The 17,181-nt window shown below is 44.6% G+C and overlaps 1 protein-coding gene across 2 annotated transcripts in view; it reads right to left on the bottom strand.

Moving 5' to 3' along the window:
• Positions 1-17,181, bottom strand: part of kremen1 (kringle containing transmembrane protein 1) — a 57,303-nt gene that overhangs the window by 23,341 nt on the left and 16,781 nt on the right. For both annotated transcript variants that reach the window (XM_037096881.1, XM_037096882.1), the window contains exons 2-3: positions 12,322-12,484; positions 3,659-3,750 (exon numbers count right to left, since the gene is read on the bottom strand). In XM_037096881.1, coding sequence (XP_036952776.1) covers positions 3,659-3,750; positions 12,322-12,484 — 255 coding nt within the window. The remainder of the gene's footprint in view (positions 1-3,658; positions 3,751-12,321; positions 12,485-17,181) is intronic.

Raw genomic sequence — 17,181 nt, 5'->3', positions numbered from 1 at the left:
ATCTTTCTCTTCTGATTAAAAGTTCATATGGTGCACCTTCAACAACACAAATACTGAAGGGGGTTTGGTGACAAAGGACTTTATCGGACTTTAACCCGCCCATGAAAGAGATCTCACTAGGTGCACCTCTATAGCCTCGATGTTGAAGAGTCCTGCGATGTAAAAAAGTGCTAGACGTTGGGGTTTAAATGGATTTATTATTCCTACCGGACAATTCTCATCATCATCCTCCACATGTACTATATACCAATATAGTTCTATTCGAAAAGGCATTGTTGCATTAGGGGAACAACAGCCACTGTATGTCTTTTTTTAATGCAGAGAAGGAAAAAAAAAAAGAAAAACAACACACAGTGGCACAACAAGTTTTTCCTGGTTATATCGCTGCTGAGTGATGAGCGCAGATCAAAGCGTCTTTGTCTTGGCAAACGCTTGAGGACTTCACCCTGACAGTTTCGCTCTGTCAGTCAAATTCAGCCGGGGCACATCAAGTGAATGCATGTCAGCTTAAAGGAGCCTTACAAAAACAAGACGTCCTTTCAGCGCGGAATGCTCTGCAAAAAGGAAACGCTCAACAGGAACTATCACATTGTCTCAGGTCAAGTCAACAAGTGTTATGACATCTGCAGAGTTTTAAAAAAGCAGAGACGTGCAGTACAGCTGCCAGAGAAATGTGTGACTGCAGGTTTTTTATTAGTGCGGTTTTAACTGCAAATTCTTTAAAAGCAAACCATTTACCTTCAACGTAAATGCATGTCTTTATCATCAACCAGCTGTCGACTCCAATTTTTATCTGGTGAACCTACTAATAAATTCCTCGCAGCACATTAGAATCAGCATAGCTCAGTCAAAATTAAGCCCTCTCTGCTCCACAACTCAAGTTTGATGTAAATAAATCAGTACTGAAGTGACCCACAGCTGAGAGGAGACTGTGTCTAGTTGTTCCTTCACTTTTACTTTCAGTGCAGCTCAATAATTAATCAGTTGAATGGAGTGAAACTGCATGTCTGGTCTACTGCACAGGAACTGGACTTTAATAAATAACAACACTTGTGACCAGGTTATACTTAGTGGAAAATTCAGCGTCCTGGAAATGGACAGAGCCTCAAGACTGGCATCCACACTGACACACTATGGTGAACTCAATTTGTACAGTAGCCAATGTGTTTTGACAGCACCGCCTTTTTGAAATGTTTAGATAATTCCACCGCATGATAACTACTGCCACGAGGGATTACTAGGATCAACAAATGTTGTGACCCGCACTGTAATCCATCCTGTCAGACTATGTGTTTCTGGCGTCATCGGACCAGCCAGGCAGCATGTGTTCCAGCAGGGCGTGTCACCCTCGCCAGGGTGGCATGACCCTAGATGACAGGGAACCCAGCTGGATAACAGACCGACCGTTGGCAGGCTCCAGGTGCCTCAGCGAGTGGCCACCAACTACCAGCCACGCAACATCAAACGTAAGCAGAAAAAAAAAAAAGTAGACACAACGGAGACACAGACAAAACAAAAACCCAGACAAAATGAAAACAAAGACCACTGCTGCCCTTCGCCCTGGCACACCACGGTGTTTTTCAGCCTTTCGTTGCCAGCCGCAGACCGAGAGCACTGACACTGAGAGAGCACTGGCGTTCTCTCACTTGGCAGCTGAGGCTTTTCAAACGCAGCAGATTGAGAGCAGGCACCGCCAGAAGGTGAGGCACCACGTGGCGATTGTGGTTTCACAATAGAGACGGAGCATTCGTGTCTGAATGCTCCCTGGTACCCCTGCAGGGAGTAACCGTCTCTTCTGAACAGGCATGTTTTCATGACACTGGATGTCTGGCTCACAGCGAACCCTAATCGCCTTTTCTTACATTACAGAGCTCGGTGTTACTTTAAATGCCTGGGCAGAAAGAGAAACGCTCACGTAAAACAGCATTTGATACGGGCGAAGCTCTCAGCCGTTAGAAATTGACCACATGTCGCAAGGACGGGTTACACGACGCACTGAACTGGATCCTTGACACAAACAAGGCTGAAGCAGCAACCGACAAAACCCATCCGGAACAAAAGCTGTCCCAATTTTGCCACAGATAAGGGACTCGCTCCGAACAGAGACGGTGTGGTCTGCTCGCCTCTCTCGTCTCCAACCACAAAGGTTTGGAATATCAGCCGAGAAAATCTGAGCTAAATGGATAGTTGTCCGAAATAGGTCAGTCAAAAGTCTAATGGGATACACACAGCTTCTATACACACCAAAAACACCATGGACAAATACAGGGATACACACGGGCCACGCAGCCAACAGGCATTATTAGATGGCTTAATGGGTCCCGGGCCATTCAAACAGCAGGCTTTAGTCAAGCATGCTGCTCGGACGGGATAATGGGAGGATAGCTCGAGGGACGGGGATGGCGGTAAAAGTCTCTGCCCCTGCACTGTCAGATTACTACTGTCCAACTCACTGTTCACACACACGCTGCATTTAGTCTTTTAGGATTGTTAGGCGAAGCCTGTCGTGGCAAGGATTTCAAAAGTTAAATGAATTCTTTGAATATTAAGGAATGCAAGGTCCAGACAGAGATATAACAGATGTAGAAGAGGTCGGATGTAAATGTTTGGGAAGGAGATAAAGAGGGGGGAGGAATGTTTTACTTTGAGAAAAATAGCCAAAACGTGGAGGCAGATTACAAGAACAAGAATGGGGAATGTAATTCATGATAAAAGAGGTAAATGAAATATTTATTCTGGTTAAACAGAATATTTGAGGTCCGCTCTGCTAAATTTCAGCAGCCGCTTTCTTCCTCCACATTGTGTTCAGTCAAGTATGCAAGATCACGTCTGACCTTAAACGCCTGGCGAAGTGAACAATGTGGGAGAAATGTTTTGAGAGATGAGTAAGGAAACATCTGATTACCTTATAAATATAAGCATGTGTGACAGTTACTTAAAAAAACTCAAACATGCTCGCAGCTAATCACTGTATCTGAACCTCCTCTGCAGGAACTCGAGATCACTGGCATCAAGAGCAGCGTCGCTTGATCCCCTAAGTCTGTTTTCAACAGCAGCGATTAAAAAGGTGGAGGGAATGAAAGTAATGGGATTATAGACAGGCAGCTCTTTAAGATATAAAAGTGTGCCGAAGTGGTGGAGGAGACACTCACGAGTACAAAGTCTCGAGCGGTCCATTGCACACGTTCACTGAGGCGTCGCCGGACGGGGACTCGAACCTACATGTGAACTGATCGTGAAAGTACAACTGGTGACAGGTAGATGCACATAATCACTCACATTGAAAAAAGCGTGTCAAAACAAGCTACAAAGCCAAAGGGGAAACTGATGAACACAGATTCAAAAACACACACACACGCACAGATGCTGTATACATACACAGAGGAAGTGATTGACAGCTCCCATTAAAGTAAGGGCAGGCCCGGGCATGGCAGGAGGAGGGGTGACGGGAGGCAATTAGAGGCATTTTTTTTAGATGATAATAGCTGTGTACAAGTCATACAGCCTGTAAAAGCTATTCAAAGCAGGCGAGCAGATGAGCAACGCAATAAAAATGGCTGGTCCTTGCACCCATGATGTGGCCCCGAGGGCATGGAAGGGTAGAGCCAAGACAGAGAGAGATAGAAAGGAGGATAGAGGAGTGGCCGCCATGTCTTACTCTGGCACGTGGGGATGTCGCAGTATCTCCAGTAGATCCCGTCCTCGTGATCTGCGATGTAGCACCATGGCTGGACGTCCCCATCAGGGTTCCTGCAAGACAGAGGGGGGTGACATTTATACCAGGTTTACACTACGCTGGTTTAAGACGACAGTGTATCTTTTCAAAAACTTTCCGGATAAAAAACACCTGCGTGGACTGCAGGGCAGGTGATGCAGACACTGAGCCACAGTTGTTTTTCTATTGTCTCTTACCCACTCTGTGATAACTCATGATGAGATATTGGCCAACTGTCAAATTCACACTCAAGACAAAGAGGGGGCAACACATCACCTAAGGAACTGCCTATCGCTGCTAACTGTAGCTGCCGTTAGCTGATTAGCCAGTTAGCCAGTTAGCCGTGCAACTAGTGGTCCGGACAGAGATATCAAAATGTCAAAAAATGCTATTTCCTCATATTCTGATGATCATTTCAGTTCATTTTTTAAAAATGTTTTCAACTAAAATTGCCCATTTTAATTTAACCAAACACAACACAGATGTAATTTTTTAAAGCAAAACTGCAAAACATTTGCAGATTTCAGCCTCACAAAAATGACAATTTTAATGCTTCTCTTTATTTCATCTAAGATGGTAAACTGAATCTCTCCGATTGGACTTGTGACAAGACGTCACCTTGAATTTAGGAAGTTAACATTGTTGTCAATTATTACATTATTTTCCGTCAACGGCTGACAGTTTATAGTAAAAGTGTTTCATCGAGTAAAAAAAGACAGATTAATTTATTGTGAAAATCATCATAAATCACAGCACGAGCTTTACAAAAATTGCATGAAAATCTGATGCACTTTTTTCCACATATAAAATGTATTTTCAGATTTGTCTTTCTTTGTGTGGAAGCGGAGATGTGTTGGGGAGAATGGGATGGTAGAAAAAGATGAATCGTAAAAAGGGACGAGGATGGTTAAAGGGGGATGATGGCAGAGATATGAGGGCGAAACAACAACACAGAGATGAACTGGAAACAGCACTGCAGACGGCTAAACACTCAATAATGTTTCAGAGGGAGATTATCGTTGGCCGTGTCAATCACTCGCCAGCAGCACCCCTCAGCGCTTGTTAGTTTAGACTCTTCCTCTAGGCCCTGAAGGCTTGACCGTGCATGTCAGTCAAGGGCCAGACCAATGGGTCTTTGCTGGGTGGAGGTGGTTGGAGGTCAGGGGGGGAAAGCTCTTTGTTCGTGGCCAGACACAGACCTGAAAAAAAAGGGATGGGTGATGGGGCGAAGCTTTTGTCTGAGGCTGCGGCCTCTTTTGAACCTCATCAAGGCACTTTTAACCCATCATAATAAGGCTGACAGGCCCCTCGGTGCTTTGCTTTTCAGTTTCACTTACAAAAGCGATGAGAAGTGGGATTGAGGATAGAAATACCTAAAAGCTTTGTGCAGGCTCCATATCTCCAGGGTGATCATGCAACTTTGTAAATCATGACCCTTACAGCAACTTCTAAATTGCTGATAAATGAAATGAAGCAGCTTGTTGGCAGTCAGGGCTGATTTTTATGCTGTTTCAGCTCTGTTAAACTATTTTAGGATTACTGTGAACTATAAAAAATACACATCCTGTCAACTGAGAGAGCCTTCTAAGATGACATTGCGATTTTCTTTTTTTTCAGGCCTGACTGTAATTGCTGGAGACCTTTTCTCTTCTCTTTTGACACACCTCATTGTAGCATCTTGACAAAGCCCTGCGGCGCTGCACTATCCCGTTTCGCCTTTTGTGAGCAGCGTTGTGAAGGGCGTTTCCATGTCTTTTCTTCTCCTATCAAAAACACTATCCAGAGTTTCCTCCTCTCTTTTCACACTCAAAATGAGGTACTGACAAAGATGTCGTTGTTAAGACTTTTTCTGGTGTGAACTCAAGTTTAAGTGCCTTGAAGCTTGTTTTCACTCTCGATATCTGGCAAACAATAATCGCTTGCATTCCTGTAGCCTGTCAGCAAAGGGCGACGGTGTGTGAAGAAAGAGTTCATCGAGACACAATTTCATCTGTTTACGCTCGTACTGCTCTGCTATCATAAACAACCCAGAACTTCTCTCACCCTGAAATGTTCCCATGTTCACAAGAGACACAGCCCTGTTTTCCAGTAAATCGTGACACCGTATCATGATCACAGATCTGTTTGTTGCTCCACCCAGATTGGATGCAGACACCTGTTTGTTTAGCCCGAGGCTACTGCTGAAATGAAGAGAGCAAAGACTGAGTCCAACCATCAAAACTTTGAATTGTATACCCTCTCTCTGTTTCTGTCTCCCTCCTCTTCTTCAGGCCTGTCAACGGGTAATAGCCCTATTTGAAATAGGACTCCCAAGAGCTCATCTATAGCCACTTATGTAATTTACTGCAGTTTGTTAATCACCCCCTTAGGAGGCAGGCATGAATTACAACCATCAGCATTTTAAAAAAAAAAAGGTCCTCAGCGGACCACCCATCCCACATCTGACCCACCGGCATCTTTGATCATTAATGATGTGGTGTGCCCATCAGAGCTCTACCCAGTCCCCAAATAGTGTTTCATCCCTCTCTTTCACACACACACACACACACACACACACACACACACACACCTGCACACACCCTTTTAGCAAAAGCATGGGAACATCATCCACAGGGCTGAGGTGAACAGGCCAGCCCACATGACAGGGAAACATTATCAATCCTGCCCTGGGGTGCCTGTGTGTGTGTGTGTGTGTGTGTGTGTGTGGGCGGAGGGTGGGAGAAAAGTTGGAAAGCAGACAGTCTCAGATTTTCTGAGGTGCCACAGCGCTGATAAGCGGAGACCTCGATGGAATGACATCCATCCATTTAACCCCGCAGCACAGAGACCTGTGGAGACAGTGTGATAAAAGCTGCTGGCAGTATGGGTGTATACGTATGTGTGTGTGTGTGTGTGTGTGTGTGTGTGTGTGTGTGTGTGTGTGTGTGTGTGTGTGTGTGTGTGCGTCAGAGAGGAGCTTGCTTGGCTCTGAATGGAAGAGCTTGTTGAAACACTCCCATACCCAGAGGTAGATCACAAGAAGATGTTTGGACACTTAATTGGCAAAAATTACGCTTATTGACTCATTTTGCTCGGAGTGAGCCGCACACTTCGGTACAGAGCCAATTATAGCCAAACTGCGTTTTGCCTCACAGGCTCTCCGCTCCTGCATTTCAAGGCAAGACTGTCTTACATGTGAACACTGAGGGGGAAAAAAAAGCAGCTGTTCCCGGCTGGCCGCTGTTCAAAAGGTTTCCTTTAATAACCGTTTTCCACGTACCTTAATCACAAAATTTATGGCCAGCTTTAAAATGCCTGGCACTGTGAGATGTATATATAAAAATTTCGAAATCATTCACATCAGACTTTAGGAGCAAATGCAGGAAATAACAAGCCCCTATGTGTTTCTTCATAACTTAAACTTCAAGTGAGATTCTACACTTTTGTTTGGTTAAACTAGTAGATAGCAGACACAAAAATGAAGACTGCACTTCCCTCATTTTGCTGAATTGGAGAGAGTGGAAATGCTGATTGGAAAGTGGTGGTGAGAGGCTTGTCTGGACTGGGATTTGAGGTCAACAGCAGATCAGAGTCTGGCAATTTACTGCCTGAGAGAAGAGTCTTTAATTGGCTTGAATGATTTAGCATGCAAACTGCTGCCTGCTGCTGCGCTGAATGAATGAATGTATTGAAGAAGAGGCTTGTTGGTTGTGGCCTGATATGTATAGTCTATTGTCTACTCTCTCATGGTCCACTCATGCTAAATACGATGTTGTGATGTTGCCGTGTCTGGTAAACACGCCACTATGTTCTGCTCTTCTTGTCTGTAAAGGATCCATTCACCTAAATTACAAAGAAAACTTTTCTCTGGTGTGTAGCCATGTTTTGGTTTTATTTGCTCAGGATGGAAGATACTTCTTCCTGAGATTTCTGCCAACACATGAACACGTGATGAATGGAATTCTTCAAGCGCTTGCAGCATTGAGATATAATCCAACAGCAACTTCCCAGAAAAGCAATGTCATTACTTTGGAGAATCTACTGTACAGACCTGACTCTCTATAATCCTCCAGCAGATAGTAGGTTCAATGAAAACTACTGAAACTGAGGCTTGCGGATTCAATTCAAACCTGTTCATTTTCCCCAAACACAACGCTACTACAGTTTGAGCCGGCATGAAACTCTCTTTCTGTTGAAGCATCAGCACGGAACATCAGTGTTAGAAAATGTCTGGGTACAAGATATGAGAGTTAGAAGCTAACTACAGCTCCCAAGGTGCATTTTGACCAGGAACATCCATCACAGATCTAAGTGAGCCACTGATGGTAGATGAAAGTTTAAGATTAGTTGTCAAGAAGACTGAAAATTTACTTTTGGATTCTTAGTCAATTTCGAATTAAATGACTATAATGTTTAGAGCGTTGTGTTTTTGAATTTTAAACTGCCCTGATTCTGCTGCATGGCGTAAGTGGCTGGAGCTCATGGGTATTGTAGTAACTTTTGAACTATTCAGAGAGACAACTTTCCCGCATAGCATTTCCAAGTGGTAGTATTGTTGAGGACAGTAAAAGTTGGGAAGAACACATCTGGTGTCCCTCTCACAATGATATCTCAAAAACCTGGGAAAATAAAAGTTTGAAAACATGTTTGCTTGCAATTTCACTGAATCGACCCTTCAAAGCCAAATGTTTAAGTGGTATATCTTATTTCTGTTAAATGACTATAATGTTGATGGCTGATGCTTTGGCGCAACACAGTCCATCTTCTCACGGGACACTTTTATTAACTTCTTCGATTCAACCAAGCAGCGCGCTGGGATCATAATATAGTCACACGATCGGTGGACAACTTGGCTGCAGTTCGCCTGACCTCAGATTTGCACCTGACATCACAGAGATTCAATTACAATCAACTTGGGGAACACTATTCACTCTGGCATTTCCATTATCTCATCTGTGTAAGGGAAAAGCATTAGAAGCCATAGTGGACACTCATAAATTGCAGTACACACACACACACACCTGCATATAAATAGCCAGGAAATGGCTGGCAAAGCTATTCAACCACCCACTGAACCGTCATGCACCTCAAACCCTCATACTAATGCACCAGTGGGGGGGAGGGGGATGTGCGCGGTAGGAAAGGTAGACTGGAAGGAACAATAAATGAAGTATAAATCAGGACTTTGATTTGTGTGATGTTCTTATGGATGCCATGAAGCATCCAGAAAAGGTCAAAGAAGTACTTTAGAAGTGAGGAAAGCGTCTTGTTTAAGTGTTAACTTGAGGAATGACTGTTAAGCAACATCCAAGCTCGATGCGGGACATAAAAGTAGATCATTTACTTCTACTTTTATGACATGAAATGAATTCTGAATCAAACCATGACGATTAACAGTAATGCGATTTTCACTGCTGAAGTGAGTCTCGCTAAGTCTCAGCTTAGACACGAGAGCTGTTGTCCTTTTCCTGAGGCTTTGTGCTCCATTTCTTTTTTTTTTTTGTAGTGGAACAATGTGACATTTCCCCTATGCCCAGTTTCTCCCTGTTTTCACTGGGGTATTTAATAGCAGGCTATAAAGATGAAATGTGGGGCTGTTAAGGCTCCTTCTTCAGCACCACTGTGCTGCTCTCTTGACTAAATCACCACCGGGAGAGCGCCAGGGATGGGACGGGAAGTGAGTTTGTAATCCCGTACTTCTCTGCTTCTCAACATCTGATACGTGCTTGGAGCCGCGCGTTAAAGCTAAGACGTGCAGTGATTCCCGGCTTCGCGTTATCCACCTGTGCTCCTGCCACAGCTCTCATCTCGTAAAAACCACAATTGGCCTCAGGGTCAGACATGCCACAACTGCCCTGGCTCTCCCTTTTAACTCCTCCTCCCTGCTTTCATTCTCCTACCTTCCCACTTCTGTGGAGTTGTAGCCAGAAACATCCGCAAAAAAGTTAAAGCCTCAGATGAAAGACGAACAGAGCCGGGGTAAAGCGATGAGGCAGGGTTTGGAGGTTGGAGCGGGTTATAGAAATATGCGAAACAGAATTTGAATTGCAAGCTGTGCATCATGTAAATAAGGAGATTTGCAAACCAAATTGAGCAACAACATCCAACACATCTCACGAGGCAGCTTTCTGTGATCAAACAAATCAAACTGCACAAGTCTTTCTTTGCGGTGGGATAACCCACCGCGTCGCTGGCATGTCATGTTAATAGCATGTGCACACAGGCACGCACGTGGGTGGGCGGACACACGCACAAATATTTGACCCTGTGCAGACATACCATAAATACCATCCATCATCTTTTCACAATGAAGTGGCCACTTTCGTCCCCAGAGCACTGCTGATGGGTCATTTTTCACAAGGAGGGTGTCTGAGAGAGACTGAGAGTAGCTGTAGCTACAGCTCTGAGAGAAAGAAATCCCTCTGTCGGGAAGAAACAAAGCTGTGAGCTGTCAGTGAGTTGGAAAAGCATCGGTGGCCAAGAAAACAGCGAAATCCAAACAATGAAGATGTCCAGTTTGAATCGCTTGTTGGACATAATGCGCTCCTAATGGGCAGGGGAAAGCCTCACTCCATCCTCTGCATGTATCCTCCTCATAAATCTTCCGAATTCCCATCCAGTTCAAGTAAAAACAAATCTGTCTGGTGCCACTTCAAAGCATTGCTGTGTTATGAGTTTACGACCATGACTTAGGGAAATGTTTCAGAGGCTTTGGGTCGAGGAGGAGGGGGATATTCTGCTTCTTCTAGCTTGGGCGATCCGGGCCAAGCCACTGTTCGGCGAATTCGAACTCGCTCAGTGCTCAAGCGTGTGGCTCACTGCGAGTACTCAAGTTTGACAGTCGTGCATACGACGCTGACAGTCGTATTCGGAGTGTGACTGAGGAATTGTAAGGGTTTTTCTAGACACCCAAAGCCACCGTGTCCCTTCACATTCCAGGGATGAGGGATGGAGATTTGCTTACACAAATTCTTCAAGCGTGTTTGCATCCTTGTGATGACAGGGCTAAACGTTCTGTTCTGGCACCGTCAATAAAATATTCAGGGACGAATGTCTGAGCAGGGCCCCTGTGTTCAGACCACTGCAAGTCAACCTGGTTCTAAATTATTAACAGTCCGACGCTTTGTCTGTGAAACTCGGAGCTCTGTCAAACATCTGTGTGCCTTAGAAAGTGTGATTCGCCGCTTAAAGCATTTTGACATCAATAGCATAATCACAACTATCAGAAACAAACAAGATAACTGCTAAAAAGATTGGCCGCCTACACTGTGAGCAGCTGTTTGGGATTTTAGCAGTAAATCTGCTGCACAAAAGGAGACTGCTTTACAATAAAAAAAAACGAAAGAGAACAGTTGTTGTTTTTACACTGCTGAGAGAACTACAGCTTACTTGGAATACTCAGTGGTGAAATGAGTGCCTTAAGAAGGTAGTGCTTAAAAATGTTTTACCCTTCACCTTTACCCTCCGACCCTGTACAGCAAACGAATCAGGAGCGACAGCAGGTTCTGTTTGCATTTTAGCAAACAGTCAGAACAATCTTTGCGAGACAGCGGCTCATTTGCTTACAGGAATTGTACAGTGGCACTCCGACCAATTAATAATAAATATATCCCATTTTAAAAGGAAGAATAATCTGATGCTGCATTCAAATATGTTCAGTGACATTTCCAAAAGGTTGCAATATGGTGCAAACTGGTGACCTCCATATTTTCGACTGTGTGGATGTGTAAACCAGTGAACCAACCCAATCGGCAAAATAAACGTTTCTGCAAAACAACAGATAAGTTAAACATGAACGTTTCTTTAGGTTGCAACTTTACGTTTGTCTCAGTTGAATTTTCTATTCCTCTCTTGTCACAACGCTTTGCTTATGTTCTGGTTTGGTTCAGCACATTAAAAAAAAAAAACCTTGGTTAGTGTTAAGAAAAAAATCCTGGTTTGGAGGGGGGAAAAAAACTGTTTTGTCAGCACAAAAAAGTCTGGAAATATCCACAAGTGTCCTTAAAAATGTTCAGTGGTGTGACTAAAAGGCAGCCTGTAGTTTTGAAATAACACCATCACAATCTCCTTCACGTGCTGACATGAAAGACGGCCAGTAAGCATTTAACATGAACGTGATATGCCAAATTTTGTACAAATGTCAACCTTGGACATATCTGCGGATTGCATTAACATCTTTTGCCAGTATCATATCCTTGCGTCTGGGCTGTTTAAACAGAATGCATTGTCACATATCACTCTTTGAAAAGTGCAGGATATTCACATGATATACATTTCTTCCTGGAATAATGGATAGGTTAATGTCTTTGGACTTAAACAATGTCAGCACAACTTTGGATGAAGTTGTCACGAGGTAAAAGTTTTGGAACTTCTGCTTTAAAGTTTAATTCTTTGCATTCTATTTGATGCGATATGTGCTGATGAGGCAGAAACATGTCTATAGAGAATGTATTTACCACTTCATCCAAATCTGGGTTCTAATACTGAATCCCATCATTTGCTATAATAACTCTTTTGGTCGCAACCTATTATTTGATAGCTGGTTGGTTCATTAACTTCTTTCTTGTATCATTATCTTTATTAATTAATCTCTTTCTGGAAATGTCAAGATGAAGAAAATGACTCACCTGCAGTAGTTGTGTCTGCCCAAACCCCCCTCTCCGTTTGGGTATTTGAGGGTGTTGTATGGGTGCTGGAAGGTCTCATTCCAGTAGAGGCAGGGTTTACCACCATGCAGGCTGGTCTGGTTCTGGAAGCCTCTGTAGTCCTCTCCGTTGGCAGTGTAACACTCTGAAAACAGAGAAGTGAGATGGAGAAAGTGAGAGAATTTACTGGTGTCTGCAATAAGGGATCAGACATCCATTAAGATGGAAATCAAAAGCTTGGCGAGAGCTTTTAAACAGGCCTGTAAAAGGCAGCCACACATGTGACGTGCTTTATGAAGAATCTGGATTTAGTGAAATACTTTTCGTGCTATTAAAATGTTTGTTTGGAGCGATCACAGGCGATACGTTTGGAATAATTGTGTTCCTCGCCCAGCCTCAATTCATTTCAGCTCCGGCCAAATTTGTTAAGACAAGATCCATCATGGTATTGTTTCGATTAATGTCAACGCAGGAGCGTAGGGAAGGAAAAAAAAAGAAAAAGAAAAAAAGCCCCGCTGATACATAACAAAAGCAAACATGGCTTGAATTTCCAGGAAGTATATGACAACCATATGGCCAAGTCAGAGAGAGGGAGTGAGAAAGAGAGCGAGCTGAGTTCCCAAGGCAAAAACAATGGCTGGTGGAAGGCTTTTCTTCCCTGAAAGAGGGAATTCAAATAAACAATGGCTGATGGGAGCGTGATGAGCCATCACCGCTCATCGTTCTCAGCCTCAGGGGGCTCCCGTCAGTAGACGTTTAACTGCTACAACTGAATTCCTCTTTTGATTGCATTACCGTGGAAAATATTAATTTATTATGTGAGTGTTATGATTACTCGTTTTGCAGGTGCTCATTATTTCTGGAACTGTTGACGGAGCAGGATACCCCTTCAGAGCAGGAAAAAAAAAAACAGGCTCTTCTATGTCTAAGCATGACATTAAATCACAAGGAGTAAATGCAAATGATGCCACAAGAGCAACAGTTTGGAGTTCTGATGTGCAATATATGCCCTCTCCATTATTAAAACATACAAAGACACTTTTGAGCGTTAGAATGCCGAGCAAGAGCACAAGGAAGTATGACGACGACTTCCCTTCACGCCTGTCAATCAAACATTAATAAGATAAAAACAATACTTGTGTGTTTGGCTCGTCTCCATGGGGTCTTGTTGCTATGTACGCGGTTAGCCAATGACCGGCCCCTTTCATCAAGTCAAGCTGTCTGGGTCTGAGCATGAGCTAATGCATTGCAATATGACAGTCATTATACCCCTCGGTGAGCCAGCTGTGCTCCGAGGCTCTTTCTCCTTCTCTTTTGACTTCCAAGGACTTCAAACTTCCTCTGTCTCTTTCTTCCTCTATTCATCCATTCTCCTCTCTCATCATCCTCTACTCTCTTCACCTCTGCTGCTTTCGCCTTTTATGTGAACCCCTTTCAACTGATATATAGACGGACAAACATTTCTCTGGGGATGGCAATGCAATTTTTGAGGTCTGCTGCCACGTCCACCCTTAGATGGCAGCCTCTAGATGATGGCTCACAGGTGTAGAGGAGCCAGGTAGCACCACTGATGACAGTTTTCTTTTTTTGTATTCGTGCTCAATAAATAAACTAGCAGATGCTTAAAGAGTGAATACATTTAAAATTGCGGGGCCTAAACTTGTGAAACTTTGATTTGCCTTGTAATTAGCTTCTCATACAGTCTACCATGCTTCGCAATATTTACAGCAGTGAGCTTGCACGCAAACACGCATTCCAGCCTCTCGCATGTACCACAAATGTACTGCGAACACTTAATTTTAGAGTAAATCAGAGGCTCCGGCTGTTCTCAGTGTGTCAGCCAAAGTTGCTTTTAATTAAAGTTGTTTCGGTTGTGTTGTTCAGTCAGGCTTATCAGCCATCCATCGTCTGGCTTGACGGGAGTTCAACGGCAGCAAGGAGCTGCAGGGCCTCAGGTTACTGCAATTATGATGCCACTCCATTGTCTGTAAAACGCTCCCCGCTCTCTTAGCAAATTAATACTGCCTCGGCATGCAGAGATATCAACCACCGGATCGTAAATCCACTTGAGTTTGGCTGAGGCAGAACACGACTCCATAAAATTAGAAAAACAGCTTAATGGTGTTGCAACAGGGGTCATCCTCTCGCTGCCCTTACATGAGCGATGAGAAGGGTGGATGAAACGAGTTATCGTTGGGATGACACCCAGAGGACAGGCGAGGTGCGTTAAATAATGCACGTTTGGACGGTCCCAGTTGTTGCATGTGCAAAGGATGCAGCGGTGACAAGATGAAAGGGGCGTTCTGACACCAACATCAGTGTCATCTCATCTGCCCTGGTAGGCTATAGTTTAATATGATGTGTGCTTTGGGAAGACAGGAACCAGATGATGAATTTTCATTGCATTTACATGTTTCTGGGTGCCAGCAGCCCCGGCAACAGAAAGAAAGAGAAGGAAACATTGCTATTGAGAGAGTTTGGCAGCAGCACAAGCACAATCATGAGTCACTGCTCCCCAAAAGCAATCACGACTGTTACTGCCCCAGTCAGAGAGGATAACATCAGGCAGGGACAGGGCAGCCGACTGCATCCCAAATGAGCTCACGTCCTTCAAATATCTTCTCCTCGAAAAAGAGTGGGTATTAAAATGACTGAACTTGGCTGCGTGCAGCGCTGCTCAACACACTGTATCAAAAAGAAAGAGCCAAATGACTTTGAAAATGTCTCCTCTCCTCCTGCAGGAAACTTTACTCTGGAGTTTCAGGATGAAGGAGAGCTTGTCTGCACATGGTCCGCTTGGAACGAGCCGATGCTGGCAATCATTCCGCCCTGCTGCGGCCAAGTTAGCTTTCCAGGAGGAGATGGTAAATATGGCAGCGTTTTGCCACCGGGGAGGGAGATTGGGGGGGGGTTCCGTGTGGTTTCAAGGCACCATTTGCTTGTGGTGAGAGTGGGAAGTAGCAGATCTGCAAGGACTCAGAGATAAGTGAGGCCATCGTAAAGATGAATGGTCCATTTAAGAGCCTTGCGGATGGCCACACATCTATCAGGCTAAAGAGAAAGGGCCAATTTAACGTTGGAGCGGTGTGAATATGAGCATTTTATCCTTGTCCTGGAGGAAATGAAGAGCTCATCTGCTGATTGGACCGTCACCACTTCGGGCTCACTCCCCTCCGAACACGCCCAGCCCCCATCTCGCACCCCTTCTCCCTGTCACCAAGCAACTGTTGCGCTCTCGTCACATGGGCCCGAGCTTTCTTGTGGTTTCATCATAAGCCGTGATGGGAAACAGAACCACCACCGCATGAAAGACGAAGAGAAGGGGGGGGAGAAAAGCCTATAAAATACATGCAGATCTACAAATAGAAAAAGTCCGGGAACGGGAAGAGGAAGACTCGCCCTTGACCAAGCCCTGCGCTCACAGAATACTGCACCACCCCGGCAATAAGAGGGGGGAGAAAAAAAAGGAAAAACAGCAAAGTTAAGAGAGAACTAATCGCCCTGTTATTATATTTGTTGGGATTTGTGGCTAATGACTTCCACATTGCAACTTCAAATGCACTTGATGCTCTGAGAAAAGAGGGGGGAGAGAGAGGAAAAGAGTGTGGGGCTTTCATCACGTGACCTCAAGAATACAAACAAACAAGCCTACAAACAAACGGGTTGCCTAAAACGCGTTGCCAGGTCACACAAGAGCACTTATTTGTTGTGTTTGCTACGAGGGATGAAAAGCAGCGATAATTACAGACGACTGCTTCCTCACAGAGGGCCGACATAAAGAGCTTCCTTCCATCTTTATTATATGCTTCGAGCTCTGGGGATGGCAAAACAGGCTTAGTGCACGAGCAATATTTCCACTATAACCAAATTCTGCAGAGCAAGTCTATGACAGAAACGGGCATGGACAGTATTATGCACAAGAAAAATCGCATTTGTGCAGGCGCCACCAAAAAGTGGAGGCGGCACACTGAGTACAAACGAAGTTTCAGAGACCTTCCAGTCCACAAACAAAGATGTCATGAAATGGCAGATTATTAATGCACGATCCGCGACAATATGTTTCCCCTCCAGTGTGTCCTGGTAGCCATTACTGTTGTGGGGCTCATTATTGTCAGTGTAGTAAGAACAGAGGCCAGGGACAGGCCAAACCAGGCCAGATGTAGCTGGTTACACATTTCTTTTCTAGGGGGGACACAGCTGGCTGCAACTCAAGTCTGGTTCCCCTTTTCCCCAACAGCATCTATTTCCACATCAAAACCACATCAGACTTCAGAGGATCGCAGGAAGCCAGCCTGCTTCACATTTATTATCCAGGTTTCACAGATAGCCACAGATTCAGTGAGGTTCTTATAATGAAGTCAGATGCTGAGGAGAAGTCGGTGATTTCTCAGGGGATGGGGAGGGGGGGCTCGGAAGTTAATGGACCACACCTCTCCTCTCTGCCTCTCTGACAGCCTCTCCTGTAAAGAGTTTTTTAAAAAGTGCCCTCATGCGCGGGGGTCAATGAAAGTGCAGATATAAAGCCTCCCGAGCGATGAGAACAGAGGCTTCTAACTAGTTAAATCTGCAGACAATGGCCGCTCAATGAGATTTTACAGTCCTCCGTCTCTTTTCAGGCTTTTGTCATAGGTTGTAGCCCCAGATGACCAGGCCATAAACCAAGACCTCATTCAGTCCCAAAATAGCTTCCATTACCACAATTCTTCCTGCAGAAACCCTCCACTGCACCTCCTCCCGAGTTCACTACCACAGTAGCCACAGACCGACAGGACTCCCTGCCAAAGATGCTGGGTAGCACCTATAAAACACGGCCCCATCTCGTTCTGGCACGGCCCCTATTAT

The sequence above is a fragment of the Acanthopagrus latus genome, chromosome 5 (assembly GCF_904848185.1).
Source record: "Acanthopagrus latus isolate v.2019 chromosome 5, fAcaLat1.1, whole genome shotgun sequence".
Taxonomy (NCBI): Eukaryota; Metazoa; Chordata; class Actinopteri; order Spariformes; family Sparidae; genus Acanthopagrus; species Acanthopagrus latus.
The sequence above is the reverse complement of the archived record's forward strand: the minus strand, read 5'-3'. Positions and strand labels throughout refer to the sequence as shown.